This window comes from Periophthalmus magnuspinnatus, chromosome 15 (assembly GCF_009829125.3).
Source record: "Periophthalmus magnuspinnatus isolate fPerMag1 chromosome 15, fPerMag1.2.pri, whole genome shotgun sequence".
NCBI lineage: Eukaryota > Metazoa > Chordata > Actinopteri > Gobiiformes > Gobiidae > Periophthalmus > Periophthalmus magnuspinnatus.
This window is the reverse complement of record NC_047140.1, coordinates 12,817,590-12,829,977: the sequence shown is the minus strand read 5'-3', so window position 1 is coordinate 12,829,977 and position 12,388 is coordinate 12,817,590. Positions and strand designations below refer to the sequence as shown.

The 12,388-nt window shown below is 40.8% G+C and overlaps 1 protein-coding gene across 1 annotated transcript in view; it reads right to left on the bottom strand.

The window, feature by feature from the left end:
• LOC117382401 (regulating synaptic membrane exocytosis protein 1-like) overlaps window positions 1-10,310 on the bottom strand; it is an 83,148-nt gene extending 72,838 nt beyond the window's left edge. Inside the window, 1 exon segment of the mRNA XM_055227070.1 lies at window positions 10,150-10,310. Coding sequence (XP_055083045.1) covers window positions 10,150-10,310 — 161 coding nt within the window.
• Between the last annotated feature and the right edge of the window lie 2,078 nt (window positions 10,311-12,388).

Sequence of the window (12,388 nt, the reverse complement as noted above, 5' to 3'; positions counted from 1 at the left end):
AGTTTTTACATGAACGCCCATGAAGGTGTAGTCTTGTGAGTGCAGTTTGGGCCAAATCAGATACACAGAAATACGTAATTTTTTTGAGAGCTTATGCCACTCCCCCTTTTTAGTCAACCTTTAGTTGACTACAGTCCTAAACAAGCCTGGGTTAAACCTGCATTTGACCCATCCTTCAGTGTCTCTATGTCAAACCAGATCTGAGTCAGGATCCTGGTCAAGACTAGGAAAATTATACATTTAGCAGATGTTTCACCTTAATTCACCCTTGATTTTGCATGGGGCCGCAGATCTCCACAGCAAATAAGTTCTCTAGGGACTACAAAGCCATTTTAAAGCGTCCCAGAGAATTGGTGCATTGTTGATTTGTTGGAACTTGCTTTGAGCAGAAACCTATTATCAAAGCATAAACTGAAAATCTAATCGTAATCGACGTGTTGGTCAGAAAATGGTCCCTTAAATAAAGACTACTAAAAATCGCAATTAGATATTTTTCTCAAACAGTTCATCCCTAACCTATTTTGTACCATATTTATAGCTGCATGACGTTCAAATGCAGAAATTCCAACACAAAATTCAACAGGAGGACTTGGTCTGGTCTGAGATTTTGGGACCCTTGGGTTGGTCTCATGTGTTTTGGGATCATAATGAAACCCACCCAGACACAGGGAGAACATGCAAATTTCATAGTGTGAGGTGAAGGCCAACCACTTTTGCATCTTTAAAGGTCCTATATGACGCAAAATTTACTCTTGTGAGCTTTAAGTCATGTTATGCTTTAAGTCATGTTATGCTATGTAATGCTCTTCCCTCCTCAAAACAGACCTGGAGTTGTGTTTTGTTTCATTCACACATGTTTGAGCAACACTTTATTATTAGTCTGTGCTTGGGTCGAGGGGTATTTTTTGCCATTGGTGTCACTTGTGTATTTTTATTGAAGAGAAAATAACTTCCACTGGACTCTAATGTTAAAAATGAGTAAACAGAGCTTAATCCACAGTTTGCAAAATGTTCATACAGTTGTAATCAAAGCCAATCCATTCTCAAAAAATAAAACAATTCAGTGATACGAAAACTATTTAGCGTGTTCCTTCTCTGGTGTGCACTCTCGCTCTTAAAGTGGCAGTAACATATTTACGTAAAGTTTCAATAACATAACAATTCTAAGTTATTTTCCGCAAATAAACATAAATGTATTGAAATAATATTAAATCTCTCAATATGCAATTACTAAACTTGGCTCCCACAGTCTGTCTACATCTCAAAAACTCAAAACGCTCTGTTCCATTTAAAAACCCAGTGCAGCACTTCCTGAATGACCACATGACATCACAAGGTAGAACAGAGCGCTTTTAGTTTGGGAGAAGAACAAAATAGTAAAACAAAATACTCCTATAACATTATAACATAGATCAAAAAACAAATTAATACGGGCTGCGATTGTTGCAGCTCTGTTTGTTCAGTGTGAGATAAAACCACCTTTAACCCATGCGATTTTCTCACTTTAAATGCTTTTGTTTGTGTCTTAAGAAAAACTGTAAAACAAAATGTGCTAAAGACGCTAACGCCGACACTAACACAAACAACACAGATTTATATAGTGCAAACAATACATTTAATATTAGCATTTATACATCTGAAAATCCACCCACACTCAAAGGACATTTGATTTTGTTTAGTCCTGCTTTAGTCCTGGTTTAGTCTTGGTCTAGTCCCAGTTTAGTCCTTGCCTAGTCTTGTTTTAAGCCCTGGTTTAGCCCTGGTTTAGTTCTGGTCTATTCTTGGTTTAGTCTTGGTTGAGGTCTAGTTTTGTCCTTGTTCGTTGAATCTTGTCCTGGTTTATTTCTGGTTTTCTTCTTGCTCAGTTGTAATTTGGTCCTAGTTTAGTCCTTGTCTAACTCTGGTTAAGTCTTAAGTATTTTTTACTGCAGTCTTCATTACTCTTTTTGTAGAGCTCTGCCAGTGCTGATTTTGCCCTAGTTTAGTCCAAGCCTAGTCCTGGTTTAGTCCTGGTTTAGACCTGGTTTAGACCTGGTTTAGACCTAGTTTAGTTCTGGTTTAGACCTGGTTAAGTCCTGGTTTAGACCTGGTTTAGTTCTGGTTTAGACCTGGTTAAGTCCTGGTTTAGACCTGGTTTAGTCCTGGTTTAGTCCTGGTTTAGTCCTGGTTTAGTCCTGGTTTCAACCTGGTTTAGTCCTGGTTCAGTCCTGGTTTAGTCCTGTTCTAATTCTGGTTTAGTCCTGTTTTAGTCCTAGTTTAGTCCTGGTCTCTCAATTTAAACATTTTGAGTAGTTACTTTCATTATAATAATATTCTGCAATATTGAAGCAATTTTAATTACTTTATGTACAAATGGTGCAATACAATGATGGAATTAAATATCCAGTATTCTTCACATCACTGTAAATACAGTATATTCGACACAATGGCTTTTTCTTCCCTCCATTTTTCTTTCCACCCCTCTTTTTATCTGCTCTCCCTCTCATTCATCTCTACACCTTCTCATTTCTCTTCTCATCCCATGTTCCATCTTCCCTCCACTGTCCTCCCTCTCTCTTGGTCTCCCTTCTCCTCCTCTATCACCCTGTTTCCTCTCCTGTCTCCCCTCTTTCTTCTCCCTCCACTCCTCTCCAATTCTCTTCTTTTATCTCCTCTTCTCTCCTATCTCTCCTTCCTTTATGTCATTCATCTCCTTCTCTCACCCTTTCTCTCTCCCTCCTCCCATCTCTCCTCTATTTTGCTTCTCTCTCATCTTCCTTCATTCCTCCTCTTTCTCCTCCTTCACCTCCCTCTCTCCGTCCCCTCCTCTCTCTCCTCCCTCTCTTTCTCTGGTAGATTACAGGAAGTCTTAAGTCTAACGTATATGGGCTGTTTCCCTCTTTAGATGCTGTGAATCGATATGCAGTGCCCGGCTATCTCTGAGCTTAAAATAGAACAGGAGCGCTTGGTTTGCTCACAGAGAGCGCACAATACAACGGGAGCACTGGGTATGCTTATGGGGAGCGCACAATGTAACGGGAGCACTTGGTTTGCTCACAGGGAGAACACAATACAAGAGGAGCGCTGGGTTTTCTTATGGGGAGTGCACAAAAGGACGGGAGCACTTGGTTTGGTCATAGGATGCACACATCTGCAGCAAAAGGGGCAGGGACAAGTGCACCAATAATCACTCTGAATGATACTTAACATATATTACATTTGTACTACTACTACTACAACTTCTACTACTACATACTACTGTTACTACTACTAATCCTACCAATACTGTGAAAGGATGAACTATGTATTTCAATCTATCTAACTTGTTCTTGTCTTTAATAAACCCTGTGTCACGTCACTAGTATTTTTCCGCAGATAAAATGTTTCATAATCAGAAGAAGTCAAATTTTCTGCTTTTACGATTTACTGTTACATTTTTTAGCAAAAAAAGTTTGGTAATGCAGCTTTAAAGAAGACCTATTGTGCTCCTGTTCGCTATATAGGTATAATCTATGACACACGTGGATTATTATGTTGTAATTTTCACATTTTAAATTGTAATATTAATCTAAATCGACAAGAAAGAAGTCCGTTGTCCAATGGGAGCCGACGTCGTCTTAAATATCATCACAACAAAGAGTCGGCACCTCTGATGGATAGATGCACATCACGATAGCGGTGGACAGAGCAGTGGGCATGTAGCGGTAATGGTGAAAACAATGTTGATCAGCAATGTGGTGTTTTGAAAAAATAAGCAATTAAAGACTGCTCAAACATGCTCAAATCACTCCAAATACAACTTAGAGAGTTTATATGGTGAAAGGAAACAACAATAACATTGTTAAAAGCTCTGAAAAGTTGATTTTGCAGAATAAGTCTGCTTTAAAGGTACACTATGTAATGTTCATTTAAGGGAGTCCACCCCCTGCTTGTGTCTATGGAGAAGTTATTGCTTTCCATGGATGTGGCACAGAATGGCATTATAGCTGTATGGAGACAAGCAGGTGGCACTGCCTGTCTGAGTTACAGGTTAGGTCTGTGAAGATGTGACTCCGCTCACAGTAAAAATGCACCGGGTTATCTGTAAAGAGAAAAAAATGGTAGAGAGAGACGTTTTGTGTCATATTGTGGAACATTCCAAGTGAAACAAAAACATCTCCACAGAAATAAGGAGGTGTAAATATTACAGAGTGCACCTTTAACCACTAAGGTAGAAATTATTCGCCCCTCACTCGGCCAGCGTGCCCCTGTTTCCTTGGCTACATCTGACTAAGGACACTCACACCGGGTGAAGTGGAATGTATCATCAAGTAGATGAAAGCATCCACCTGTGCATTAGATCCCATTCCCACCTCTCTGCTCAAGACAAATGCTGCTACCATCCTCGCTTATTACACAGATAATAAACACTTCTCTTCAGACTGGACTAGTTCCATCCACACTCAAAACAGGCCCGTCCTCAAAAACCCCACCCTAGATCCTGAATCACTTTCCAGCTACAGACCCATTTCCAACCAACAGTTTCTCTCAAAAATTATAGAGAAACCTACAGCATAATAGATCATGGACTATATTCACTCATGTGACCTCGGGTTTCTGTGCCGCCCATAGTTCGGAAACTGCCCCGGTCAGGGTCATCAATAATGTCCTGGTGGCTGCTGACCAGGGCTTCCCATCAGTCCTAATCCTAGATCCTACAGCCACTTTTTACTCCATAGACCACCACATTCTGGTGCATCATCTCTAACTCTATACTGGGCTCACTGGAACTGCTCTCGAGTCCTGACTTGACAGGACAGAGCACGTAGCTCTCGGACACTCCAAATCCTGCGCTCACCACATCTCCTGTGGTGTTCCCCAGGGTTCTATGCTCGGACCAGCCCTGTTCAATATATACATGCTCCCCCCACTCGGTCAAATCATAAACAGCATCTCCTTTCATAATTACGCTGATAACACGCAGGTATACATCTGGACTGACCACACTTTCCCCATTCTCTTTCTCCAGCTCAACCAAGGCTATCATTAATGGCACTCACCACCAAATGCCAGGGTCCTGATGAGGATGCAGAAATATGAGCACATTACTCCCATTCTTTACCACCATAGACTGTATATATAAATAGACATAGCTACACTGCTAGCCGCCGTGCTCCAAACAAAAAGTGAGCATGGTCGCATCTTCAGCTCCATCGACTCTGGTTCCAATTGACTTTGTGTTGAAAAACTGTTACCCTTCTCTGCTGCTGTCAGGCTCATCATTTTAGTCTTAAAAATGTTTGCATTAGCCCATGATCATGGTATTTTTATTTTACTATTGTGTCCGTAAATCAGCCTTCTTTCCCTGATGTTGCTCCCACTAATGTTGGCAACAGGTTTGACTGACGTTGCTAAGCGCCCACTCCCTGCTAAACCAGTGGTCCGGGCGAGAAGGGGCGTTACTCTCCACAGCCTCTCTTTGGATTGGCTCTTTGGTTGCTATGAATGGAATAGAATTCCAAATATGGAACTCGGCTACAAATTCGCCCCGTAACTGTTAACCTCGAAGAGCTTCATTTGACTGGAGCTGATCGCTCTGGATGACGTCACAGTCCCTTAGTTCACTTCTTTATAATGTTTATGCTCACTACACTGGCTCCTCATCCATCAACAAATCCACTACAAGGTCTGTCTCCTTATGCCGCCATGGACCTGCCCCAACATACCTGTACCCCTGACCCGCCTACACCACCACTGGACGACTGTCTCCGTCCATCCAAAACCAGGCTCCTCACCATAGGAAGCAGCGCTTTCTCTGCTGCAGCCCCTCTGGAACGTCCTCCCTGAACACCTCAGGGCTCCACAGACAGTGGAATCTTTTAAAAAACATCTTAGGACATTTTTATTAAGTCTCATGGCTGAATCAACTTTGCTATTTTATTTAGTCTGTTTTAATTTTTGTGCTTTTAGGAATGTTTTTACTGTAGCACTCTGAGATTTGATTGGCAAATGTAAAGTGCATATAAATATATATATATATATATATATATATATATATATATATATATATATATATATATATATATATATATATATATATATATATATATATATATATATAATTATTATTATTATTGTTATTATTGTTGTTGTTGTTGTTATTAACATTCAAAAACTTGTTCTCCCTCTGTGCAGCTCACAACACTCTCTTCCACCTTGTGATGTAATCAGGTGCTTCCCCATGATAAGCTCCTCCATGTTTTTGAAGTCAATACACATCTATGAGCTTGCTTAAGAGTCCCTAATCAGACTAGAACAAAACCAAATGTCTAAGAAACAAATCTGGTCTCTGTACATGAACCTGTCTGATGATATGATTCACGCGATTAGACTAAAAATACATTCGAGTAATGCTGCATTCACACCTAAATCACTCCTATTTATCAACATTTGGAATAAACCTGGAACTAAACCTTGACTAGACCAGGACTAAACCAAGTCTACATCAGGACTAGGACATGACAAACCAGGATTAAACCAGAGCTACATAGAACCAAACCAAGTCATCAGGACAATCAGGACTGAACCAGGACCAAAGCAGTGTGAATGCAGCTCAAATGTGTTTAATACATTTTTGTGAGATTTCCTTGACTATAATTGGCTAAACAAAAATGGCAAAACAGTGACCACACAGCATGTTACCTATGCATCAGGATTAAACTGGGACTAAATCAGGACTCGAACTTGACCAAACAAGCATTCTACATAGGAACTAAACTGGGCTCAAATCAGGACCAGATTCAGAATTCTGGACAATGAGAGAATTCAATATATAAAACATGATCAGAAAATAAATGTTCATATTTTTGGAGTTACCTCTTGACTAAATGTTTGGCACTGACTTTTTGCAATGCCACATACAAATCATAATTCAGTTGGTGGTTATATTTGAAGCAGTAGTGATAGCACAGGTTTCACTAGTGTATTGAATTACATTTTCCATAGTACTTGTAGTAGTAATAGTAGTAGTGATGGTGGTAATACTACTAAATATGCAGTAACAGTGTATAGTACAAAATATTGTAGGCAAAATAGATGTACTTTAAGTGAGAGTGATATAACCAGGAGTGCCAAAACATGTTTAAACATAAATGTGTCTAAACATAAGGGAAGGGCCACAGACGAGTAGATGTATTTAAAATCACTCTTTCTGAGTTTTGTGTAGTCAGTCACTTACTTAAGTTTAACAGCAGCTTTATAATATCTCTGAATGTTTGTTCTTGAAGCTGGAATGGAATTTTTAAAAACTCTGTAAAAAGTATATATGACAGTACGGGTTAAAATCCTGAGGAAATCCTGAGGGACAACAGAATCAGAATTTGGACATATAGCAAGCTCTAACCATAGGGTCGCAGGATTAATCACAATTGAACTGAAATTGCAATTTGAATGGACACAACTAGAAAATCTCAAAGGCTACCATAATTTCCTCCACAAACAACATCTCCTGTCCTGAAAACTGCTAACCCTGTAGTTTAGACCTCTACAAACATCTGCAAACGTTCTGAAATGTGATTCTCGTATTTGTCATATCAATTTTGTTTTTCTTGTCAATTCTCCTGGATGTGTTTAAATTGTTAACTTTGAACAGAATCCTATTATTAAAACATAAATGGCAAATCTAATCGCTATCATAATGCTGGTCAGAAAAAAGCACCATTAGATATTTAGCTCAAATGGTTCAGCCCTGTCGAACCATCTGAACTTAATACAGTCCAATTTTATGTAATGTTCATGTTTATGTCGATGTAATAATACTTCATTCATCTAGCAGTGAATGTGCTTAAGGTTTGAGGTTGTCAAAACACACAGTTCAGCAATCATCCAGATCTTAGGGTACTGATCTGAGCAACTGCAATCTGTCCTTCTTTAATCTGAGAAGAAGTATTTGTACCTCCGCCTCACTTTGGATACTCCTGCGATATTTTATAATTTAGCCACAGCACACTTCACTGTGATTGGTTAATCCATCTGACATTCAGAGCCTTACAGATGGTGATCAGTGGGAGAATTGGGAGGGGAAAAGTGTTTTTGAGCATAGAGCTGCATTAAATTAGATAAATAGTGAATCACAATATGGTGATTTTACCAAAATAGCACATGATCATAATCATCAGATCACAGTTAGATTATTAAAGCCTCATCGCCCACCCCTAAAGGAGAGGTAAGGCGTTTTATTTATACAGTGCATTTCATACTCAAGGTAACTCAATGTGCCCTACAAATACAAAAAATATTACATAAAATATATTTAAATGAATATACATTTTACATAGTACATTTAGCCATAAGTAAGTAAAGGGAAATATTTTTGGTCACATCGTCAATAGTCAACGGTCACATTTTTATGTAGTGTCGGCTATATTAACAAACTTTATCAGTTTCGGAGATTATGGATTATTGTTGCGCACCGGGATGTCCACATTATCAAGTGTAGGAGAAAGCCTGAGCCTTTTACCGGATTTATAAAGCTCCAGATTGAGGGTAGAGGTAGATTTCTGCAGCTAAACGGGCTCACAGCTAATCAAGCCACACAATAATTAAACTGTGTATATATTTTTACGCTATTGTTTTGTTTTGTTTTTGTTTCTTTTTTGTTTTATTTGAATGATTCTACCATAATCTCATAACTATTCAAAAACTGTACATTTGTGTATTGTCATTAGCATTATAGTTTATTAATGAGGCAGAGAGGGAGTAGTTTGAAGAGAAACAATCCCCAAATGCTTTTTGCCAAACACTGTTAATTAGCTTAACATTAATTGACTTAGAAATGTTGATTGTAGAAAGTAAAATCACAAATTATTACATTGGCATGAGTGATTTAGCCTGCTAATAGGTGCACATTAGTTAGAGCACATGGTGTTTTCACAATTTCATCAATTTCACATCATTTCAACTGTGAATATCAGTAAATGTTATAGGTACGGGGATATATAATAAAGTCTATTTTTCACAAACATCTCCAAGGACCCTTTTTGATGATATAAGAAGGTGCATTTAGACGCAATCTATACTCTTTAAAATCACACTCGTGCAAGGTAAGGGTCACTAATGTTTAATTGGATTAGTTGTAACATGAAGCATTGTTTAAGATTTCATTTAATGACAAAAAAGTTGTTCGGTGCCATTCATTACCGCTAATTCACCACTGCCAATATGGTGTCCCATTCAAATTTCATTACATGGGTACTCTATAGTTCAAGAGTCTTCTAGAGTCTTCTGCTCAGTGTAAATCAAACTAAAACAGTAGCTGCTTACTCAAACGTTCAGATGCATCTTAGTGAAGGCAGAACAGAAATATGTATGTGTAGTATCTGAGATGAGGCTGTGCGATTTGTCAGAAGTTTGGATCTGGTCCCATCCCTTCTGTCCAATCTTTTTATCAGCTGATGAAAATAGCTGTAGATTTCGTCATAGTGTTAGTCTTCAATTTTGTTTAGTTTTCCAATGCAAAGTATCACACTGATGAAAACTGGCTCCCTAACTCTAACTACCAACCCCTATTTTTGGATTTGTGTGGATTTTTATGTTTAAGCCAATTCATTCAAAAATGCTCAGTCTCTCAGTGAGCAGTAATAAGGAGTTAACAGTGAATAGCAAAGATGTACTTCAGGGTAGTTTTATTGTCCCATGCTGAGGACTTGTGCTGGACTAATACTGTTCAGAAGTAACAGTACACTATGGTAAAACTTGTGGTTACTTTTCCCCCTGTGAGTAAGTGACAAAAGCTTTATGTCGACAATATGAAATGATTTGAACATTTGTGTTTCTTGCACCGCTCCTTCAGTTATGATTTAGTTTTATTCTGTTACTTGATTAGCTCTAAATCTTAAATCAGATGTTACCTTTATACTGTAGTGTCTTCACCAAATACTATTTTTTTTGTCTTAATTTAGTAATTATCTGGGTCGCTACACTTTTTACTACTTGGGAAGTCATATATTACCATAGCAGGTTTTTGGCTCCTCTCCCCTCCCTTGTCTTTAGTAATTGAGCTAAAGTGAATTGGTTGAGTCTGGACCTCCAGCTCTCTCCCGCCTCTAGGCCCTCACACTGTCCGCCTCTGAAGCACCCTTCTCCGCGGCCCATTCACACTCACCCCCCTCACACCCCTGGTTTCAGCCTTACTTTAGCATCGCCTCCTCCTTCGCCTCCTCCTCTCGCTGCCGGGCCAGAACCGCCAGGATAATCTTGCGCTCCTCCTCGGTCAGGTGGCTGAGGTCGGGCTCGGGGACGGCCTGGGCGAGAGCAGGGCGAGGACCGCCTCTGGGCCCCACAGACGCGAACATCTTCCCCCCGAAACAAGCGCCTCACACTCGGCCTGTACGCGCTCGCTCCTTCGCCACCTCCTCCACTCCTCCTGTCTCTTCGCAAACCGCCACAGCCAAGCCAGCCCACGGATCACGACATGGCCCAGGGATGGCGGCGGAGCGGCGTACGCGGCAGATGCGGGGGTCCCATGGCGGTGTAAGAGGCGACAGAAGCGGCAGAAGCGGCAGAGATGGATGAGCGGTAAAAACGCCTTCTCTTCACGGAACGCTCGCTTCTTCCATATTACGCATTTGGATCCTTGTCAGCGCGGTGCGAAAAAAGCAGCATCTCCCGCTCCATCGGCTCGGATCGGCTGGAATTAGCTCGGTTGGACTCGGTTTGGCTCGGATGGCACCCCCCACCCCCCTCCCCTCCACCTCGGCTCTTCTCACGGATAGTCCATATCGCCTTTTTCCGCGGCGATAACGCACTGCTGAAGCGGCCCAGCTGTGGAGATGTAGCCGGTCTCCTCCGCTCCTGCCCCGGTGTTCCTTGGCAGAGAGGTGGGCGGTGTACGGCTGTGTGGATGTGGAGGGTGGGGGTCCGTCAGCAGCGGTAAGTCCCAGGTTTTGGAGGACGGAGAAAGTGCTCTTTGGGGCGGACACGGCGCCTGGCTTCCCCCGCGGATGGAGCTCGGGTTGGGTCGGCTCTGGTGAAGATGGTGGTTGATGGTGCTGCCAGGAGACGGACCGTCAATGGGACCGCAGCCCCTCCGAGCGCGCGCACGGTGCTTCCTGCGGCGGGGACGCGCATTTCAGAATGAGGAGCGCGCTCACGACACGCTACGGCACGCACTGAGGACGCGTTTTATAAAACTCCACGGAACTGGATTTATGAATGTGACGCGTCTCTCTGTAACGTAATTAGCTTCGTTACAGCACGTTGTCTCGCCTGCATGTTTTTATTTTAAGTCAAATTAGTTTAGTTTTTCTTGGCGCTCACAATTTTGCATAGTTTATGGAAACATCAAATCTTATCCGTATAAAACAATACAACAGTCAGTGTGGGGTCAATTAAAGCTATAGTCCAACCGTGGATTAACTGCAGAAGTCACAGCTATCCTAAATCCACATTGTTTGAAATCTATTTTTGATATTACAAAGTTTCCACCATAGGAACCAAAGTAAAATGCACATTCAGTGTTTTTCACGTTCAGCACCAGGGATAGCTCCGGTGCAGAAATAGACCAAACAGCTGTTTATCTGGTCCCTGCTGTTTTGAGTTGAGTTTAAGATGAAATACCTAACTGATGTACCAATAGTTTTGTGAGAGTTAGGATCGATCGAGCTAGTTACACTGATTTAAATCCATTCTCAATTGTTCACAGTTAGAAAATAAGTTACCTCAGCTTTAGGGTTAATCTCCTTGTCCTTACTGATCATTGGCCGTTGTTTTTTTTCTCGCCTTCAGTTGGTTAATACAACAATTTTGTGAAGTGAGGTGACTGCTGTTGATTTTGGCTTCTACGAAAATAAATATAATTGTGCATGTTTGAAATAAATGAATTCAATCGGTCAAATCCTCCAACTAAAGTAGTCCAGAGGATGGGTCAAATGCAGAGAATTAATGAGGGAGCAGTGAAGTATGCCTTACCTTACTTTACATTATATATTCATTTCTTCAGTCACTTATTTATTTATGTATTTATTTTTGCTGTTTAAAAAAAAATAAAATAAGTGACTGCACGCTGCAATTAGCCTCAGTCACAGTTGCTCTGAGGTCTTCAGACAGACACTTTCTCTACAACCACTAAAATCTCACTCACACACACCATATCAGCACTTAACTAAGGTGCATGTGCCGCTGTGTGATGCCACCAAGTATTGAAGGCAGCACAAACTTAGATTTAGGCGTTTTTGACCAGAAAGCTGCAAATTTACCTATTTTGCACTAAAGTTGCCAGAAATGACTAAGAACAACAGACAGTGCTATTAAACACCATCACCACACAGTTTAGTAGTGAAAAAAGTGGATTTAGTGTTTAGTTCCACTTCCCTTCACACAGGGCGCTCACTTCAGCACCACGGGGAGCTCCGGGTCAAAACGTTCCACTTAA